The 22,001-nt window shown below is 41.6% G+C and overlaps 1 protein-coding gene across 1 annotated transcript in view; it reads left to right on the top strand.

The window, feature by feature from the left end:
- Positions 1 to 22,001, top strand: part of MCTP2 (multiple C2 and transmembrane domain containing 2) — a 200,138-nt gene that overhangs the window by 109,539 nt on the left and 68,598 nt on the right. The window contains exons 11-14 of the mRNA XM_058156050.1: positions 6,312 to 6,498; positions 7,771 to 7,864; positions 9,205 to 9,307; positions 12,595 to 12,697. Coding sequence (XP_058012033.1) covers positions 6,312 to 6,498; positions 7,771 to 7,864; positions 9,205 to 9,307; positions 12,595 to 12,697 — 487 coding nt within the window. The remainder of the gene's footprint in view (positions 1 to 6,311; positions 6,499 to 7,770; positions 7,865 to 9,204; positions 9,308 to 12,594; positions 12,698 to 22,001) is intronic.

Below are 22,001 nucleotides of genomic sequence, written 5' to 3'. Positions count from 1 at the left end.
GATCCATGCCCTGGAATTGTTTGGCCACCAATGTTTGACTGTAGTTACAGTTCCTTAGCTAAGTGGTGCAATCGAGCAAATAAAAATATAATTTCAGGCACACCAGCAATTACATATTGAATCTGACAGCCTCTATTGTAGGGTCTTTCATCACTCCTAACTGTTTCAAATCTAGTCTCCATCCCACATTGGAAGTTCTTTGTACTAGCAACGTTTAATACCCTGCACTGGTGTGTCTACACTTGAAATACTGTGTCCGGTTTGGTCACCATGAACCCAAAAAGGTGTTGAGACCCTGAAAAGAATGCAGAGAAGAGCAACAAAGATGATTAGGTGAATGGAGGCTAAAGCATACAATGAAAGGTTGTTGGATCTGGGTAGTCTAAGGAAGAGAAGGACTAGGGGTGACATGATATCAGTGTCCCAATATTTGAGGGGCTGTCACAGAGAAGATGGAGCTCAATCTCTTCTCCAAAATACCTGAGGGCAGGACCAGAAGTGATAGATGGAAACTAATCAAGGAGAGATCCAACCTAGAAATAAGGAGAAATTTCCTGTCAGTGAAAACAATTAATCAGTGGAAGAATTTGCCTCCAAAAGTTGTGGGTGCTCCATCACTGGAGGTTTTTTTAAAGAAGAGACTGGACAGCCATTTGTCCAGAAAGATATAGGGTTAGACTAGAAGACCTCCAAAGTCCCTTCCAATTGTGTTATCATATAAATAAAATTGGGTGGAAAATTCCATAATATAGGAACGTTGGAACTGTCTTTGTCTGTTCAGATTAAATTGTCAAGACGATTTTCTGAGGAGCTTAAGAGTCCCTGGAATTTAACAGTCTTATGTCAAACAATAATAACCATCCTATTACATTTTTATCTTATTATAAATAATAAGAACAAGCTCTAACCAGCGTTTATCCAAGACAGTGTACGTTTATACCACTCCCCATCCTTCCTGCTCTTTCCACTATAACGTTCAAGTGTCAGAACCAATGAGTTATTTTCACATCCGGCCAGAGGAATCTTGTAATACCAGGTCCTCGCGCACACTTTCGTTCCTTCTTCATCATGCTTCCTTTAAATTACCAGCTGTGTGAGCAGCAACATTTCATCAATTGCAGGTAACCGTTCGAATATATTTTGTGTGTCTCTAACGGGCCGTGCAGTTGAGTGCAGGGCTTTAAGAGATGAAGGTGGAATGCGCATGGTTGGCCATGAAGAAGTCATTCTCATGTTGAGGTGTTTTGTCTACACTGCAGTTTCCAGAGTCTGTAACTCTGTCTTTTCATCACTTCCAAGAAAATCCTCACCCACATTTGCACTCCGATGCAGGTGACCCTGAGGGCACAAATAAATTCCCAAGTGGCCTCAAGAGCTCTCAGTGTCAGCTTTGGAAGCCATACTAGGCCAAAGGCTTCCATGCGCTGCCACAATTCTCCTCTGTGGGAAAGGAGGGGAGGAGGGTGGTAGTGCAAGGGATGATTAGACATAACATTTTTCTGCCGGTCAAGGTCAGGATGGGTTTGCATCTGGAGAAGAAGTGGCTGGAGTGATGCTTTGACACGGGACAGTTGAGGATTGGAGCATGTGACCGGCAGAGGGGTCATGAGGGTGGAGATTTTGGGGTTTGTATTACTGAGGGACGAACCGGAATCTCCAGTTTCGGTTTTCATCCAACTGTGCCAGTTTACCCATGCTAGTAAAAGAACTTTGAAAGATGTTGGTTTCGGAGTCTTTTCTGCAGGAGGGGTTTTCTGGAATGCTGACACTCAGGGAGAGTGCTAACAACCAGAGGACTGCAAAGAAATACGATCTTTCCAACCTCCAACTCCACATCCCTGTCAGAACTAATCCTTCCATCGTCCCCAGTATCCTGCCAGAATCGATGAAGCTTCTTGGATGAGAAGCGAAACATCTTCTTCTTCTTTCCTCAAAGGAAAAAACAAACAAACAAACAGTTGTCTTTTGAAGAAGAAGAAGAAGAAAAAAAAAAACACCTTTGAGACGTGGATGACTGAGAAGAATCTCCACAGACGTTTTGAGGTGCTTCACTCTCTTTGACTCTGAACCCTATTAAAAATGAAGCCTTCAGAAGATTTTGCAAGGAGATTTGCTGAAAACCTCTGGGGTTTTGTGCCTTCCTTTCTTCTCCAAAACCAGCTGTTTAGAAATGGAATTTTTTCTTTTCTTTTGTAGGTCGTGGCAGATGGACATCAAGTGTTCAGGCTCTAGAATGTTCCATTTCCCAAGCAGAAGCCCCCAGGACGCGATCTCCCCTTTTCTCCTCCTCCTCCTTCTAATTAGGCAACACTTTAACAGGTCCTTGCTTTAAATAAAAGCCTTTCAACAGGCCTTCCGCTGTCAAAATCTGTTCCAATTTCTCTCTCACCATCCAGAAACTTGACTCCCGTGAATACCCGGCAGGGATCTGAGGCGGCTAGTATTTATCTTCTATAAGAGCTGAAATCTGCAGAGTTCCTTGGAAGTTGTGCTCCATTTGCTTCGAAATAAAAAGAGCTTTGAGTGCTCACACCACTGGTCTTCTCGCTGCTACAAATCTGAGGAAGGATTCCCCACCCCCACCCCCACCACCCTCCTTTCTCCCTTTTCATCCACTTTTGGAGATTTCAATGCTCTTTTTTTGGGGGGTGGGGTGGGGTGGCTATCTTTAAAAGAAATGCACTTTTTTTATTCTTCTTAAAATGGCAAATGCTGCTTTCTGGAAGCAGTTCTCTGGAGCGCATCGTCATGAAAACTGAGATAGGTGGTGACCCATTTAGACCCTTTCCGTGGGGGGGTGGGTTGGTGTCTGGCTGCCCCATTTCTAAAATAGAATAACAGAGTTGGAAGGGACCTTGGAGGCTTTCTAGTCCAACCCCCTGCTTAGGCAGGAAACCCTACACCACTTCAGACAAATGGTGAGCCAACCTCTTCTTAAAAACTTCCAGTGTTGGAGCATTAACAGCTTCTGGAGGCAAGTTGTTCCACTGATTAATTGTTCTCACCATTAGGAAATTCCTCTTTAGTTCTAGGTTGCTTCTCTCCTTGATTAGTTTCCACCCATTGCTTCTTGTCCTGCCCTCAGCGGCTTTGGAGAATAGCTTGACTCCCTCTTCTTTGTGGCAGCCCCTGAGATATCGGAGCACTGCTATCATGTCACCCTGAGTCCTTCTTTTCATCAAGTTAGACAAATTAGGTCCCCCTTGATCATCTGCCTCAAAATAAGGGCCCATCCATTTTTAAATGTTTTTAAAAGACATTCAAACACAATGCATCCATTTTTCAAAGGCAATGTTTCTTGGAAGTGTATCTGCAGATTCTCCAGTAGTGTAATGCTGAATGTCAGTTCTCTTAATTTGTTCTTAATATGAGAAAATATTGTTCTGTGCATGGGAAACTTCTCCAGTTTGATTCTTACAATGTTCCTGATTAAGAACTCTGTCTTTAAAATCTCTAATTCTTTTTGACCACCACTTTCTGGAACACAGTTTGTGCTAGGGTGCCTTTTTCTCCAATAAATATTTTGGGTACATGGATTAAAGGCAGTATTCCAAAGGTGCTGTTCCAAAAGGCAACTGTACTCTCTTGGTTTCTTTCTTTCTTTCTTGAAAATGTTTCTCTTCTCCTCCGAGAAGCTTCTTCAATTCTGTTCAGTTCTTCAGAACTGAAGAAGCTTTTTGGATGAGAAGTGAAACCTTTTCAAGGAAAAAAAACACCTTTGAGACGTGGATGACTGAGAAGAATCTCCACAGACGTTTTGAGGTGCTTCACTCTCTTTGACTCTGAACCCTATTAAAAATGAAGCCTTCAGAAGATTTTGCAAGGAGATTTGCTGAAAACCTCTGGGGTTTTGTGCCTTCCTTTCTTCTCCTAAACCAGCTGGTTAGAAATGGAATTTTTCTTTCTTTTTTAGGTCGTGGCAGATGGACACCAAGTGTTCAGGCCCTAGAATGTTCCATTTCCCAAGCAGAAGCCCCCAGGACGCGATCTCCCCTTTTCTCCTCCTCCTCCTTCTAATTAGGCAACACTTTAACAGGTCCTTGCTTTAAATAAAAGCCTTTCAACAGGCCTTCCGCTGTCAAAATCTGTTCCAATTTCTCTCTCACCATCCAGAAACTTGACTCCCGTGAATACCCGGCAGGGATCTGAGGCGGCGAGTATTTATCTTCTATAAGAGCTGAAATCTGCAGAGTTCCTTGGAAGTTGTGCTCCATTTGCTTCGAAATAAAAAGAGCTTTGAGTGCTCACACCACTGGTCTTCTCGCTGCTACAAATCTGAGGAAGGATTCCCCACCCCCACCACCCTCCTTTCTCCCTTTTCATCCACTTTTGGATATTTCAATGCTCTTTTTTTGGGGAGTGGGGTGGGGTGGCTATCTTTAAAAGAAATGCACTTTTTAAATTCTTCTTAAAATGGCAAATGCTGCTTTCTGGAAGCAGTTCTCTGGAGTGCATCGTCATGAAAACTGAGATAGGTGGTGACCCATTTAGACCCTTTCCGTGGGGGGGGGGTGTCTGGCTGCCCCATTTGTAAAATAGAATAACAGAGTTGGAAGGGACCTTGGAGGCTTTCTAGTCCAACCCCCTGCTTAGGCAGGAAACCCTACACTGCTTCAGACAAATGGTGAGCCAACATCTTCTTAAAAACTTCCAGCGTTGGAGCATTCACAGCTTCTGGAGGCAAGTTGTTCCACTGATTAATTGTTCTCACCATTAGGAAATTCCTCTTTAGTTCTAGGTTGCTTCTCTCCTTGATTAGTTTCCACCCATTGCTTCTTGTCCTGCCCTCAGCGGCTTTGGAGAATAGCTTGACTCCCTCTTCTTTGTGGCAGCCCCTGAGATATCGGAGCACCGCTATCATGTCACCCTGAGTCCTTCTTTTCATCAAGTTAGACAAATTAGGTCCCCCTTGATCATCTGCCTCAAAATAAGGGCCCATCCATTTTTAAATGTTTTTAAAAGACATTCAAACACAATGCATCCATTTTTCAAAGGCAATGTTTCTTGGAAGTGTATCTGCAGATTCTCCAATAGTGTATTGTTGAATGTCAGTTCTCTTGATTTGTTCTTAATATGAGAAAATATTGTTCTGTGCATGGGAAACTTCTCCAGTTTGATTCTTACAATGTTCCTGATTAAGAACTCTGTCTTTAAAATCTCTAATTCTTTTTGACCACCACTTTCTGGAACACAGTTTATGCTAGGGTGCCTTTTTCTCCAATAAATATTTTGGGTACATGGATTAAAGGCAGTATTCCAAAGGTGCTGTTCCAAAAGGCAACTGTACTCTCTTGGTTTCTTTCTTTTTTTCTTGAAAATGTTTCTCTTCTCCAAGAAGCTTCTTCAATTCTGTTCAGTTCTTCAGAACTGAAGAAGCTTCTTGGATGAGAAGTGAAACCTTTTCAAGGAAAAAAAAACACCGAGAAAGTCCAGCTTCCTTTGGGATAACCATAGCCTGGATGATTGAGAGTCTCCATAGATGTTAAAGAAACTAGTAATTTTGGGGCAGAAAGGCAAAATTAGTTGCATCCTTTGAAGTGGGAAAGTTGTAACTACAGTATCTCTTGGGGGGTTTCAGAGCACGTTATAAATTCTTACCCCTCCATCCAATGCTGGACATTGTACAGAACCCAGCACTTCGTATCAGGGGTGAAATGTAAAATTTGTGACTACCAGTTCTGTGGGTGTGGCTTGGTGGGGGAGGTAATGTGACTGGGTGGGCGTGGCCAATTTTTTTTATTTACTTTTAAAAGCATTTTTTCTACAACCTCTTCGGCCAAAGAAGTTGTAGAAAAAATGCTTTTAAAAGGCTCTTCTGGCGATCCCAGCTGAGTTGCCTGATCATCAGAGATTTTTAAAAGCATTTTTTTTACAACCTCTTCGGCCAAAAAAATGCTTTTAAAGAGTTCTGGCGATCAGGCAACCCAGCTGGGATTGTCTGAACCCTTTAAAAGCATTTTTTTTCTACGGCTGAAGAGGTTGTAGAAAAAATGCTTTTAAAGGGTTCTGATGATCCCAGCTGCGCTGCGCAATCATCAGAGGCTTTTTTTTTTTACTTTTAAAAGCCGAAGAAAAATGCTTTTAAAAGTAAAAAAAAAACCTACCTCTGATGTTCAAGCAGCTCAGCTGGGCATGTGGGGGGTGGCAGGGATTTTTATTACCGGTTCTCCGAACCACCTGCCGCCATCGCTACCGGATCAAGCGATCCGGTCTGAACCAGGAGCATTTCACCCCTGCTTTGTATAGAGGGATGTCTATGATGGTGTAAGGTATGAAGCGACTGTGTTTTCTTTTGCCTTCCAATGGTTTAGATGCAAAGTCGACGTTGGAGAACTCCCTGACAAACAAGCCAACCGTTTGGAACTGCCCCTGGAGAAACAACCTGGTTTCTTGGTCCTGGTGATCTCCGTGGCACCTTGCTTGGGGGTTTCCATCTCTGATCTGTGCGTGTGTCCTCTGGGAGACCCCAACGAAAGAAAACAGATTTCCCAGCGTTATGTGAGTCTCTAGATAGCTTTTTCCTCTCCCCCCACTTTCTCCTGAAACAGGGATATCCACAGAGGCAGTATGGCAGGCATGGCATTGTGATCAAGGCCTTATCTTCTTTTTTTGCCTGTACAAAAGGGGCGTTGTGGTGCTCTGTCCATCGTCTGGCAGCTTTTGACTGAGCAAAGGGTGCCTGTGAAAACAGTACAGAAAATCTGAACAGCCCGTTTTTTCCCAAGCCAAAGACAACCTCCAGCTCATCTTGAACGTTCTCAAGAACCAAGCAGGACCAACTATTTGGGCAGTGGGCAAGCACTTCTGTGTCGCTGCTACCAGTTAAATAGTAACAAAAAATTGAACCTTAGTCAAAAGTGACTTTTACGCTTTATAATCACTTTTTTAGAGTAAAGGAAGGGGAAAATGAAAAGCAAAAGAGCATAGAGTTCTGTGAACACAAGAGTATTGCTTTCAGACAAAAGGCAGGTCTATAATTTCTGTTCCAGTATGTATAGAGTTAGGATTTTTTATTGTCGGTTGGTCTGTCTGTCTGTCTGTCTGTCTGTCTGTCTATCATCTCTCTCTTTCTCTCCCCCTCCCTCCCTCCCTCCCTCCGTATCTATCTATCTATCTATCTATCTATCTATCTATCTATCTATCTATCTATCTATCTATCTATCTATCTACCTATCTATCATCTATCTATCTATCTATCCACATACCCCACTCCCTTCTAGCATTGATGATGTTACCTAGTTTGGGTAATGAAATGTCTGCAAGAAACACACCAAGCTCAGAGAGCACCAAGGACTCCATAGTCATTCTCTTCCTCCTCCTCCTCCTCCATCTCCATCTCCATCTATCCATCCATCCATATTATTTAATTCTCTCTCTCTCTCTCTCTCTCATCTATCCATACTTATGCTCAAACAGAAACACAGATAAATAAAATGTATATGCAAACACATACACATGGATATATACATATGTGTACATCTCCCATTATGATTTACAATGTTTGCAAACAGTTCAATATATTTAAACACAGTTACAAATATTTAACGGTACTATGCGCTAGTAGGAAGTCAGGCATGAGTTTCTTATTTAAAGACCAAGTGGGTTACAAAAAAGTATCAGAAGAATAAGAAGAAATTAATGTGAGGCTTACTTAATTGCGGTAACTGGCTATTTGGATTGAAAAAAATGTGCTCTTAAAAGCTGACACATCAAACATAAAACAAACAAACTCACGAAGCATTATTTTTCTAACAATGATTTTCTTTTCAGAATTTAAGAAACTCTTTCCAAAACATGAAGGATATCGGGTTTTTGCAAGTCAAACTTTTAAAAGCGGTTGATCTGTTAGCTGCAGATTTTTCAGGTATGCATTGTTTTATTTCTCTTTCACTCTGTTCAGCATGAGTTGAATCTCACATACCGTATTTTTCGGAGTATAAGACACACTCCCTTGCCCCAAAGATATAGTGACCAGACGTCCCGCTTTTGGCGGGACAGTCCTGCTTTTTAATAATTTGTCCCACGTCCCACGGCGATTCCAAAAAGTCCCATTTTTTTTTTTGTTTCACTCCCATTCGGAAAATGGGAGGCGACAACGCAAGAGGAGGAGGCGAAGAAGTGGGAGTGGCGGAGAAGGGGGCGCGAGAGGGAGGAGAGACGCCGCTTGACTTCACCCGAGAGGAAGAGAAGAGTGGAGAGGAGAGCCGAGCCTGCCTGGAGCGGAGAAGCAGCACCCGCTCCTCCTCCTTCAGGCAGGTGGCAAGACTTAGCGTGCATGTGCAGGCCCCCCCCACCTCAATGATGTCCCATTGAAATCTGGTCACTTTAGCCAAAGAGGGTGAAAATTTGGGTTCATTTTATACTTCGAATGTAGCTCCGCCCACCCACCAGCCCCCACCCTTTGGCCTCTGCCTCCCAGCAATTTACCTCCTTGCAGCAAGCAACAAACAGCAAAACAACCCATTCAGCTTCAGCACAGCCTGATTAGCACAAGCAGTTGATTGTTGGTTGGATTGGCCTCCCAACCCTCAGCTGTTTCAGGCTGCAGGGATTGCCATGGCCTATTGCCACTGTGGGCCTCCGCTGCTTGCTACAAGCAGGCAAATTGCTGGGAGGCAGATTTTTTTTTTTTCCTTGTGCTGAAAATGAAAATGAAACTAAAACAGGCTGTTTGCTGCAAGGAGGCAAACTGGGAGGCAGAGTTATTGTGATTGTTTTATGGTCTTATTTTCTTCTTTGTGTCCTTTTGTTGTAAAATTTCTGTCTAGAATCAACAATTAGCTGGAATTTAAAAAGCATTTCACTAACTTAATTAAAATGTTAGCTGAAGGAAAATAAAGAGAGGGGGGCGGAAAGCTTTACATCTAACAGATTGTGTGCTGAATAACGTACTGATTCTTATTACAATATCAATCTATGCAAAGAAGAAAAAACTTAAAACAGTTCCAAACTGGTAAAATTTCATAGTATTTCCCCATATCCATGCACTAGCATATATCTTGTTTTCCTCCCCCCAAAAAGGTATTTGCGTCTTATAGTCCAGAATGTCTTATACGCCAAAAAATACGGGAAATGCAATTCCATAAAGGAGGGTCTGAAACAAAGAGGAGAATCTCTCAAGAACTTAACCAGAATATTGGCAGGCTTCTTTTCATTGAAAAAAAAAATTGAACATAATACGTAGATTTTGGTTTCTTCCTGTAGGCAAAAGCGATCCCTTCTGTGTCTTGGAATTAGGGAACAGCAGACTTCAGAGTTACACTGTTTACAAAAACCTCAACCCAGAATGGAATCAGGTCTTTACTTTGTAAGTGGATTTGCAACTTGAAACTCCTGATGTGAGGGATGCCTGGCATATTTGTTAGACTTGCCAAGAGAGAAGTAGCCCATCAAGTAGGAACCAATCTTGGGAAAGGAAATGGGGGACATGTAGGTACTTTCAAAATATAACAGATTCTATTATTTAGCTTAGGGCGTACCTTCTCTAGAGCATCTGCACTTTAAATCCAAAAGCAGTGCTTTATATTTTCTTTTGAAAAGAATTATGGCATTTAGAATAGAATAGAATAGAATAGAATAGAATAGAATAGAATAGAATAGAATAGAATAGAATAGAATAGAATAGAATAGAATAGAATTTATTGGCCAAGTGTGATTGGACACACAAGGAATTTGTCTTGGTGCATAGGCTCTCAGTGTACATAAAGGAAAAGATACGTTCATCAAGAATTCTAAGGTACAACACTTAATGATAGTCATAGGGTACAAATAAGCAATCAGGAAAGAATCAATATCAATATAAATCATAAGGATACAAGCAACAAAGTTACAGTCATACAGTCATAAGTGGAAGGAGATGAGTGATGGGAACGATGAGAAGATTAATAGTAGTGCAGACTTAGTGAATAATTTGACTGTTGAGGGAATTTTTTGTGTAGCAGAGTGATGGTGTTCAGGAAGAAACTGTCCTTGTGTCTAGTTGTTCTGATGTGCAGTGCTCTGTAGCATCTTTTTGAGGGTAGGAGTTGAAACAATTTATGTCCAGGATGTGAGGGGTCTGCAAATATTTTCACAACCCACTTTTTGACTCGTGCAGTATACAAGTCCTCATTGGAAGGCAAGTTGGTAGCAGTTCTTTTTTCTGCAGTTCTAATGATCCTCTGAAGTCTGTGTCTGTCTTGTTGAGTTGCAGAACCAAACCAGACAGTTATAGAGGTGCAGATGACAGACTCAATAATTCCTCTGTTGAATTTACCCACAGTCTAGAATTTGAGGGGTCCTGGGTGCTCTCTGAGCTTGGTTGTTTTCTTGCAGATGTTATTCATCACCCAAATTTGGTAACACCAGTTGACTGAAACTGATGATGTTACCTAGTTGGGTCATAAAACACCTGCAAGAAAACCACCAAGCTCAGAAAGCACTAAAGACCCCTCCTTTCAACCCTCAGCTACAAATATTCTGCTTTGTCAGTCTGGAGTTTGTTGTGTTTATCATCTTAATAGTTTTAGTCTTAATTAGTCTTAAGCTAAGCCGGGTTCATTACTTCAAGAGGCTTCAGCTCTGAACCCAGATAATATAAATGTGAATAATTAGCAAGATAGTCAGGGAAACCTTTAGCCGAGGAGGTGGTAGAATCATCTAGAGAGGTTGTGCATTCTCAGTGACCTCTTGGCTTCGAGGATTTTCTTTTAGAAGACAACATGGTCCACTGAGAAGAGGCAGAACTTGATGGCTAAATGACAGCTCTTCCAACTCATTGATAACATCGTGACCTACGGCAAGTTCATGCTTGTATCTCTGCTGGAAGAAACATTGGAAAAAAGAATGCTACCCCGTTTCCCTGAAGATAAGACCCAACTGGAAAATAAGCCCTAGCATGATTTTTCAGGATGCTCGTAATATAAGCCCTACCCACAAAATAAGCCCCAGTTGAGATTGTCAGCAGACGGAGGCTGTTTCGTACTGTATTTCCCCCCAAATAAGACCTAACCGGAAAATAAACTATAATGCGTCTTTCGGAGCAAAAATTAATATAAGACCCAGTCTTATTTTAGGGGAAACATGGTAGCTGTCTTCATACATCTGAAGGTTTGTCACCTTGGAGAAATTTCAGATTTCTTCTCATTTTTCTCAGTGAGACCAGATGAAACTTCAAAGAGATAGCTACAGATGAGACATTGGGAAGAACTTCTTACCATTCCCTGCTATCCCAAAAATAAGACCTAGCATGTTTTTACGCATGTGCCTAATATAAGCCACATATAAGTGTGCCCAAAATAAGCCCCAGTTAAGATTGTCAGCAGACGGAGGCTGTTTAGTACTGTATTTTCCCCAAAATAAGATCTAACCGGAAAATAAGCCATACTGCGTCTTTTAAGAGCAAAAATTAATATAAGACCCGGTTTTATTTTAGGGGAAACATGGTAGTATACTTCAGGTTATTAGGAAAAAATTAGAAGTATTTAGTTAAGCCAGTAGGCAGCCCTCTTGAAAGAAGACTCAAAGGAGAAAGTTTGCAAGAAACAGCATGAACCTCAAAAGTAGAGAGGCTGTAAGCAGCGGTGGAACTCATAGGACATTAGGAACGTGGGAATAGTGCAGATCATGTCAAGTAAAATGGACTTGGCTTCATTTGAAACAAAGGTCAGCAACCCCAGGCCGTGGCCCATTACCGGGGTGTGGTCTATTTGTAAGTGGGCCCCTTGAGTGGTGAGCAACTAGTTTGGAAGGCTTGCTGGAGGGAATGTTTGCGTCGCATATTTAACAGTGAGCAGGGGGATGAGTTGACAGATGATCTCCCAAGTTGCCTTCTCCCCCGTGATTTGCAGAAATAAAACTAATGTGATTGGATCCGTGATCAACTCCTACTATAGTGGCCAAAATTGTGGAAACCTTTTGGGAAAAGTGTATTTTCTAAAACTAGCTTATAACACCACTTTTTTTTTTTTGCAGTAGTACCCTAAAATTATATATCAATGGAAAGATAATTTAATCAAGAATGTAATGCAATAACTTTTATGAAGGATTTGCTATTAGAATAGCAGTTATAAAGAAGAAAAGTGAAACACGTAGAAAAAATGAGATATACAAAAATGATCACCATGTCAGTCAATACTTAGTTGGGTAACCTTTAGCATGAATTACAGCGGCCTTACAACGTCTTCCCATGGAGTGAACCAAGTCTTTTAGTTCTGCAGCTGTTATAATGTGAAACCAAGATGGAAGGATGGCTTCTATTAACTGGGTTTTTTTGCTGGGTCACTTCTGAGTAAAAAGTTTCTTTAGTCGGCGCCATAGATTTTCCATTGGGTGAAGGTCTGGGCTATTCTCAGGCCATTCCAGCAGTGGAATAGGATTATCTTGACTCTCCAAAAAAAAAAAAAAGGTGGTGTTATTAGCCATCAAACCTCAAAAATACACTTTCCCCAAAAGGGTTCCACAATTTTGGCCACTACTGTATGTTGAGGAATTGCATCTGCAGTAAATACACGTTTTAACACCTCAAAGTGATCTCAACTTAATTACCGAGTGCCTAATTCTTTCTGTGGCAAATGAAACAAATAAGAATTCCTAATTCTTCCCATCTCTTTCCAGCCCTATTAAAGACATTCACGACATTCTGGAAGTCATGGTGTTTGATGAAGATGGAGATAAGCCACCTGACTTTCTTGGAAAAGTTGCCATCCCTTTGCTGTCTGTAAGTTATTTTTCTCTCTGCTTCATCTCAGCCTTAATGGCCTCCATGGGACGGGGCTGCCTTCTTATCCTCCTGCAACGATGTGTGCAGAAAGACAAATAGCCTGTCTTGATGTTGGCATTGCGATAATCCTTTACCTTGTAGGTATGATTCTCTTTCAATCATGTTCTCTGTGTGTACAAGGAAGACGGGAATCCTGGCGCAGCTTTGATTCATCTACTAAGCATTTCCTTGAGAACATATTTCTGTACCTTGTTTGTTTACTCTCTTGCATACTTCACTGCTGGGTGTGTGCAGGGGGATGCAAAGACACACACAGGGTACTTTGACTAAGCCTTAATTAGTAGAGCTTATTTTCTAGGTACTTCCACTATTTGTTGAGATTCAAAGCAGATGTAACGTTTCGGGGGAACCAAGGGCAATTCAAATGCATGGTATTCTGTGAGTCAAATCTGGGTCAGTTTGAGCTTCTTCATTACGTTTTGGATGGGCTGCTGGCTTTGCTTTCTGTGATTGCAACTTAAGATTAATTTCATATGGGAACCTTATTGTCCTTCTCGTGGCTGCAAATCTGTTCCGGAGTACTTTCCCTGTGAAGAACACAGAATAAGAAATCCCATGCTCAAGCAGAAGGCATGTGGTCATCCAGTCATTTCTTAAAAATCTCCAGTGATGGAGCTCCCACAATTTCTAGAGGCAAGCTGTTCCACTGGTTAAATGTTTTCACTGTTAAGAAATTTCTCCTTAGTTCTAGATGACCTCCAAAGTCCCTTCCATTCTCTGTTATTCTATATTCTGTATGTGTTCTAAGAAGCTAAGAATTTCTCCTTAATTCTAGATGACCTCCAAGGTCCCTTCCATTCTTTGTTATTCTATATTCTACTAGCTGGACGCCTGTGCTTCGCTATGAAACTATGTGCTCGGACTTGATAAATTGACACTTGCAGCCTGAAACATAATGTAGAAGGTGTAACTCCGTAGCATCAGAGTGTGTTAATATAATGCAACTGGCAGTTGGAACAGAGGGGGATGGGGAGTAGAATGTCCCAGCCGGCAGCATCCATCGGTATTCATCTGGCTAGCATCCTGTCAGTGTGTGAGAGAGTTGAGGGGTGTTTGGAAACTCAAACAGTATTTGCTGTGTGAGCAAGAAGGAGACAGGAAAGAGGCTGGGCGTGGCTTAGCTCAACTGTTCTGTAGTAAAGCTGCTTGCTGCTGTGAAAGTAAAACTGAAAGTGAAACTCCTATGCTTGTGTTTTGGATTTGGAACAGATTTCTTTTGAGGTGGGGAGGGGGAGTAGAACATCTATCTAATGAGCATCAGAGCGTGTTATAATAATATAGGAAATACTAATGCTCTGATGGTCATTTCGAAAAACCCTTTCTTAGTGAGCACCTAGAAGCCAAGAGGAACATGCGTGGCAAATTTCAAGTTCATAGGCTGTACAATTCTGGAGATTTCGTGATTAATGCATGAGAGGTTTTCGCTTTTATATATATAGATAGATAAGTGTTCTAAGAAGCTAAGAATTTCTCCTTAGTTCTAGATGACCTCCAAGGTCCCTCCCATACTCTGTTATTCCATATTCTGTGTTCTAAGAAGCTACTTGGATAAGCAAGCAAAACGTTTCAAACCAACCAGAAATAATAAGCCCAGTTGCCCAGACTCAGGACTCAAAAGAACCTGTCTGGAAGACTCACTGTTGAAGCAGGGTTAGTATTTCTTCTTCTAGTTTTCTCATTAAGTCTACTTCTGATTTTCTTCTTCTTCTTTTTTTTTTAAAGCAAGGAAAAAACGCTCGTAGCATCTTTTGCAGGAGAGCTTTATTAAGTCCTCCTCTTTAATTAAACCGTATCAGCAGCTGCCCGAGGTGGCCTGAAGGGAAGCTACAGTTTCTTTTCTCGACTTTCATAGCTTCTAGCGTAGCTTTAAAACTTTCTACATTTTAATTGCGAGAGAGTTTGCTTTCAAAGGAATCTGAAAATGCGCAGCTTCACGGCCGGTGTTCCCTTTTGACCTTTGAGCCACTTCAAACTTATTACTCTCCTTCCGCAGATCTGTATTTTCAGCTGCCCGTTTCCCCAGTTCCATTTCTTTTCCTTTTTGACTGTCCTTTGAAACTGTTTTTTTTTTAAGGCAGGTGGGGGCTAATTTCTTTTGAAGAGCAACTCATACTTTTAAAATTAGGATATATCCCACAGTAACATTTGGGAGGCTAGCAGGTAGATGTTCAAATCTCACTATTGTCAGAAACAGCTGCCTCCGAAGATACGTTTATATGTGCTTTATACGTCTGAAACTTGCTGAGGTAATTTTTGCACCCCCTCTCAGCCATGAATACACAATGCTTCAGATTCTGTTCTTCCAAGGCTGGCCAATCCTTTCCCAAAATATCTTGGTTTAATCTCTTCTTCTCTTCTTTTAAAAAAAGCATATATAGATATAATTCTCTTTTTGATCCTATTCTTTCGTTATCTCAAGCTCTCCAATGTTTGCATGGCTCTTTTTTTTTTCTTTTTTTTTTGGAACGGTTATCAAAAGCTCGTGTCGTGCGCCGAACCGTTTGATGTTTACAGGGAAGGAACAACTCCTTAACATCTTTTATTCAATTTTTGATGACTCTGTTAATTTCTCCCCAAATCCTCATATCCCTGATGCTGCTGGACGGGAACAGCATGAGCAGCTGGTCTCCTGGAGAGCTAGTGTTTGCCAAATGGCTTGTGTGAGAGGCAGCCGGCTGTGTGAGTTTGACAGGGGTATGTTAGATCTCAATTTCCTCCCCTTTTTCCTCTTGATTTTATAGACGTTTGTCAAGAGCCCCTCACAATTTCCCCGAACGGGGTTGTGAGAGGGAGGGAGACGTCCATGTGGCTGGATACGGAGAAAGTGAAGGAGAATGTTAATTCTCTCTCTCTCTCTCTCTCTTTTGCGTAGCTGATGCGTTAAGAACAAATAATATTGCCGTGTATTTCTAGCTCCATTGAAAAAGTTGGTTTATAAGAGAATAAGAGAATAACCGAATTGGAAGGGACCTCCGAGGTCTTCTAGTCCAATGCTCTGCTCAAGTCTCTCCTTAAAAGTGATGGAGCACCCAGAACTTCTGAAGGCAAGCTGTTCCACTGGTTAATTGTTCTGTCTGTTAAAGGAAGCTTCTCATTAATTCTAGCTTGCTTCTCTCCTTGATTAGTTTCCACCCATGGCTTCTCGTCTTGCCTTCTGATGCTTTGGGAAAATAGGTTGACCCCTTCTTCTTTGTGGCAATCCCTCAAATATTGGAGCACTGCTATCATGTCACCCCCCCTAGTCCTTCTTTTCACTAGACTAGACAAATCCAATTCTTCTTATGTTTTAGCCTCCAGCCCCTTAAGCATCTTCGATTATACATGGCAAGTTTTGATAATGTTGCCTGCAAGCACAGACTCTGGCCAAGTTTTTATTGTCTCACCTTTCACAGCTCACTTACTGCAGAAGCAGGTGAGGCAGGTCCAGACTTAGTCACATAGAGAATAACAGAGTTGGAAGGGATCTTGTAGGTCATCTAGTCCACCCCCTCCCAACCAGGAGACCCTACACCATTCCTGACCCTACACCATTCCTGACAAATGGCAGTCCAATCTCTTCTTGAAAGCTTCCAGTAATGAAGCTCCCACAACTTCCGAAGGCAACGTCTGTTCCATTGATTGCTGGTTCTCACTGTCAGAAAATTTCTCCTTATTTCCAGGTTAATTCTCTCCTTGTTCAGTTTCCATACATTATTCCTTGTCTGGCCTTCAGGTGGTTTGGAAAACAGGCTGCCCCCCCTCCGCTCTGTAACAGCCCCTCAAGTATTGGAAGATGCTATCCTGTCTCTCCTGGTCCTTCTCTACACTAGACTAGCCAGCAACCGTTCTTCATATGTCCAGTCTTCATATGTCCAGTCCCTTAATCATCTTTGTTGCTCCTCTCTGTACTCTTTCCAGAGTCTTAACATCTTCTTTATAATACGGTGACCGAAACTAGATGCAGTATTCTAAGTGTGGTCTTACTAAAGCTTTATAAAATGGCACTAATAATTCAAGTGATCTTGATTCTATCCTTCTGCTAAAGCCTGAAAGAGCCTGAGGCTAGATTATCTCAAGGAATGCCTTCTGCTTGATGAAGCGCTCCGGGGAACTTAGAGCTGTCTAGAGAAGTAGGACCTGAATGCTTAATTCTGGATGGCATTTATTTAATTACAGGCAGTCCTTACGATCAGTGGTGAGATTCAAGTAATTTAACAACCGGTTCTCTGCCCTAATGATTTCTTCCAACAACCAGTTTGCCAAACTGCTCAGAAAGATAACAACCGGTTCTCCCGAAGTGGTGCGAACTGGCTGAATCCCACCACTGCTTTACTGCTTACGACCATTCGTTTTGCAATTGTTCAATGTTAGGATGGGACTGAAAAAAGTGACACACAACCTGGTCTTCCCACTTGCAACCATTGTAGTATCGACCCCAGTCATGTGATCAAAATTTGGTTGCTTGGCAATTGGCAAGCTGGATTTTCTTCATGATTGTGTGATTTGTTGAATGACTGCACCAAAAAAAGTTTGTAAGATTGGTGCGTTGCGCTTAAGAACCATATTGCTTGCCAACTGAAATTCTGATACCAATTGGGGGTCGCAAGACGAGGAGTGTCTGCATTATTTTGCTTACTTGATGCTTTTCTGCTCTAGGGAGTATTCCAAGTGGCTAACATAATTTTAAAACCAAAACCACAGAATTAGAACACAGTAAGTGGAAAAGACAGATTGAAATTAGCAATAAAGTTAACCTTTTTTCCTAGCACTAAACTAAAACATCCCTCTCTTTCTTAGGCAATTTACTAGTTGAATTGAACTTAGTTCCTCTTCTAGACTTAAATATTGTAGGAGGACAATCACATTAGTGTATAAATGGTAAAAGATCAGACTTGTTCTGTTTTGTTTTGTTTTTTGCAAAACTTCTTTTTTTTAATTTTATTTTGTCACAACAGTATATACAATCATCAACATAAACAATAACCCATCATGAGAGAAAAAAGTATACATAAGTAAAAGTATAAGTAAAAGTATGCATATAATACTATAATGAAGAGAACAATAGGACAGGAACGGTAGGCACTTTTGTGCTCTTATGCACGCCCCTTATAGTCCTCTTAGGAATGGGGGGAGGTCAATAGTGGAATTGAATTGAATAGAATTGAATTGAATAGCCCAAGAATTCTTCTTGGGCTATTGATTGTTTTGCATTGGTTTCACTGTTTGAATCTTTTTATCTTTTTTTTTCAGATGTTTTCAAAACCTTTTGATGAGTCTAGTCACTTTGTAATCTGCTTTGAGAAATCTGGATAGTGGATGGGTTTGAAATACAATAAGTAAATAAATTAATATTTCAAGGGCGGCCAGCTGGTTGCCCGAGACTAGATCCAATTCTCATCTTCCTTTATTTGTGCTTTGGTGGGTCCTAGCAAATGGAGCAAAGAATAGCAATGTGCAAAACTCAACCAATCTGACAGCAGAACGATCTGGAATTGGTGTGTTTTGCACATCCCCAGTGAACAATGTGCTGAAATGGTTGTTGAAACAAGAGGAGGGAAAAAAGGCCTTCCTTGTGTTACAGAGATGGAGCAGAGAGCTACAGCTTAGATCCAGATGTTTGAGGACTGCATTCGGTAGATTTTTTTAAAAGCCTATGTGGCTAAAGGCAGTCCCACCATATCTGGGTTTGTTGTTCTATTGCATCTGGAGCTGGACTGGGAAATCATGGTTTGTGAAAAGAAGGGTTTGAATTTGCTTTTGGACTACAGAGAATGAAAGTGATGACCTGCTTTGGTGGGTTTTTTATGCTGGAGATAAATAGTTTCATAAATAAGAGCATCAAAAGTAACTTGCATTTTTTTTGTGAAACTCACACTTTATCCACCATATATCTAATCTGATGACAGTATCAGTGTGTTAAGAAGCACAGCCCTCACTCTGAATAGACTTAGTTGTTTTTTTAACTGTCCATACATAACTAGATCTGGTTGGCTGGATGCAGTGTGGAAATAATATAATCACAGCATTATATGACAGAGCTTCATATCACTTATGAGCATGACAGGAAGGAAGGAGGGAGGGAGGGGGGAGAGAGGAAGAGAAAGAGGGGGAAAAGAAAAAAGGAAGAAAAAAGGAAGGAAGGAGAGGGAGAAAGAGGAAAGAGAGGAAAAGAAAGAAAGTGAAGAAAGAAAGGGAGGGAGGGAAGAAGGAAAGAAAGGGAGAAAGAAAGAGGAAAGAGAGAGAGGAAAAGAAAGAAAGTGGAGAAAGGAAGGAAGGGAAGGAGGGAGGGAGGAGAGAGAGGAAGAAAGAGAAAGGGGAAAAAAGAAAAAAGGAAAGAAGGAAAGAAGGAGAGGGAGAAAGAGAAAGAGGAAAGAGGAAAGACAGAGAGGAAAAGAAAGGAAATGGAGAAAGAAAGGGAGGGAGGGAAGAAGGAAGAAAGGGAGAAAGAAAGAGGAAAGAAAGAAAGTGGAGAAAGAAAGTGGTGAAAGAAGAAAGAAAAAAAGAAAAAAAGAAAGAAAGAAAGAAAGAAAGAGAAAGAAAGAAAGAAAGGGAAAGAAAAAGAAAGAGGGAGGGAGGGAAGAAGGAAGGAAAGAAGGAGGAAGAAAGAAAGGAAAGAGGAAAAGAAAGACAGTAGAGAAAGAAAGAAAGGGAAAGAAAAAGAAAGAAAGAAAAGAGAAAGAAAGAAAGAGGGAGGAAGGGAAGGAGGAAGGAAGGAAGGAAGAAAAGGAAAGGAAAATAAGTTTGGGTAGAGCTTGTGCTACCATAGCAGTAATTACTAGACTAAAAGAGAAAGTTTAGCATTGTCAGTTTGATGACATTTTTTTTCAAAAAATGAGGCTCTGGACTTTACTTTCCTTGTATCTCTTTGGCCCAGTAAGCTTATCCCCAAACTGAAAAATCTACATTGTGCCTAGCAAGTAGAAATTTACTTACAATTATAATCCCATAATTTGCTGTGACTGAGCCCCACTGAATAAAGTTTTTTTTTTCTAAACTGGTAAAGCTTAGAACTACTTGACAAATCCCGGAATCCCCATTGAATCCCCTCCCCAACTGAATGCTAATTATTGAGTTCTTTCTCAAGGGCAAGTTATATTTCTCTCCTTTTTCTCTACCCCACCCCCCCTTCCGTTTGGCTTAACATTGAAGGGAGTCGTTTGGAAAAATTCACAAAAAAACGGATGACTTCTGTGATTATCTACGTTACCCGTCACAAAGATTTCTTTGGCGGCTGATAATTCACAGAAGGAAATCAGGCGGCGGGAAGCAACAGCACCAGAGCATGGTAGGGCAGGGAGGAGAGAAGCTGTACACAACATTTGGACAGCAATTTCCTGGGTTGGCCAAATGATGAATTTCGGCTCAGATACGAGAATGGCCGATGATTCCTTGCAGCTGTTAACCGGCGGTGGCAAATCCTGCTGGAACCATTGTGTGCCATGCTTTCAACCACGGAGCCTGCATCTGCATTGAAGCCAGATGTGCTTCTGTAAATAAATGCTTGTGTGGGTTGGTGTGTGTGTGTGTGTGTGTGTGTGTAAAAAGGGGAAAAAAATTGCCAACTCGTTTTTCTTGCAGACGAGAGCAAACACAAGCTCTGCCATCCCCCTCTTAAGAGCTCTTAGCGCCCTGTTCAGTATCAGAACTCCCAACGTTTTCCCCAACGTTTCATTAAAATTCTCCAACGGTCAATAAAGGTTGACGCTTAATAGATGTAGCGCTGGCTCTCTTTAGTAGCGCTGAATTCCCACGCATCCATTTCACCTGGCAGGTTTTGCACAAATGGCTGAGCAAAATCTATCCATTAGGCTGGGGCAAAGTCTGGCCTGAAGCCTGATATCCTGCAGGGCTGTTTAGAGGATGCAGTTTTGTTCAGTTTGGAATAAACTTTGGTCCAGTTGCTGGGATTTAACCTTTTTTTTAAGAAAACTGTTGGCCTGGATGATTGAATCTTCATTTACACATTCAGTTTGGAAGTCTTCACATGAAAAATATTAGATTTTTCCAGATACTCAAGGTTTGTATATTCCCCCTTTCCCCAGTCATTGACAACGATCAACCCATGGAACAGAAGTTGCCTTCAGAAGTTGTGGGAGCTTCATCACTGAAGGCTTTCAAGAAGAGACTGGGACTGCCATCCATCAGAAATGGTGTAGGCTCTCCTGCTTGGGCAAGGGGTTGGACTAGATGACCTATAAGGTCCCTTCCAACTCTGTTAATCTGAATCCATCAAAAATGATCAAAGGTCTGGAGGCTAAAACATACAACGAATGGTTGCAGGAACAGGGCATGGCTAGCCTAGTGAAGAGAAGGTCCAGAAGGAGACATAGTAGCAGTCTTCCAATATTTGAGGGGCTGCCACAGAAAGGAGGGGGACAACCTATTTTCCAAACCACCCAAAGGCCAGACAAGGAATAATGGATGGAAACTGAATAAGGAGAGATTCAACCTAGAAATAAGGAGAAATTTTCTAATAGTGAAAACAATCACCCCATGGAACAGAAATTGCCTTCAGAAGTTGTGGGAGCTTCATCACTGGAAGCTTTCAAGAAGACACTAGGCTGCCATCTATCAGAAATGATGTAGGGTCTCCTGCTTGGGCAGGGGTGGTGGTGGTTGGACTAGATAACCTACAAGGTCCCTTCCACACTGTTAATCTGTCATTAAATAGATCACTCAAGCTTCAAATTTGTCATATTGGAGAGATTAGAACAGCTTTCTCTAATCTGAGCATCCTTCACATAGGTAGTTTTCAATGGCAACGCTGGCTGGGGAATTCTGGGAGATCTGAAGGGTCCTAAGATTAGCAGAGCTGAGATTAAGGTAATATTTCTTATTTCCGGATATTCCAGTGGATTTCGGTTTGTTTCAGATGACATTTGGGGCTTTCTAATCTCGACGTATACCTTCCACTTGGGTTATGAGTGAAGCAAGCAATGATTCCTTTGAGTTGAGCTGGTCTTTTGGTAACTTCATGGATGCAGCTATATAAAATACAGGTGGTCCTTGACTTATAGCAGTTCATTTAATGACCGTTCAAAGTTACGATGGCACTGGAAAAAGTGACTTATGACTGTTTTTCGCACTTATACAGCGGGGGGGGGGGGGAATTGGCCCGCTAATTGTGCAATTTGAGATGCGTGTGAATGCATGCACCAGCCAGTTGCTGATGCGGCCTGGTTCCAAACAGGCCATGGCCTGGTAGTGGGCTGAGGCCCAGTTCCAAACAGATATAGATTAAAAGAACTGGAAGTGACCTTGT

Source organism: Ahaetulla prasina, chromosome 13 (genome assembly GCF_028640845.1).
Source record: "Ahaetulla prasina isolate Xishuangbanna chromosome 13, ASM2864084v1, whole genome shotgun sequence".
Lineage (NCBI taxonomy): Eukaryota > Metazoa > Chordata > Lepidosauria > Squamata > Colubridae > Ahaetulla > Ahaetulla prasina.
Note: the sequence above shows the minus strand (reverse complement) of the source record. Positions and strands in the feature narration are given on the sequence as shown.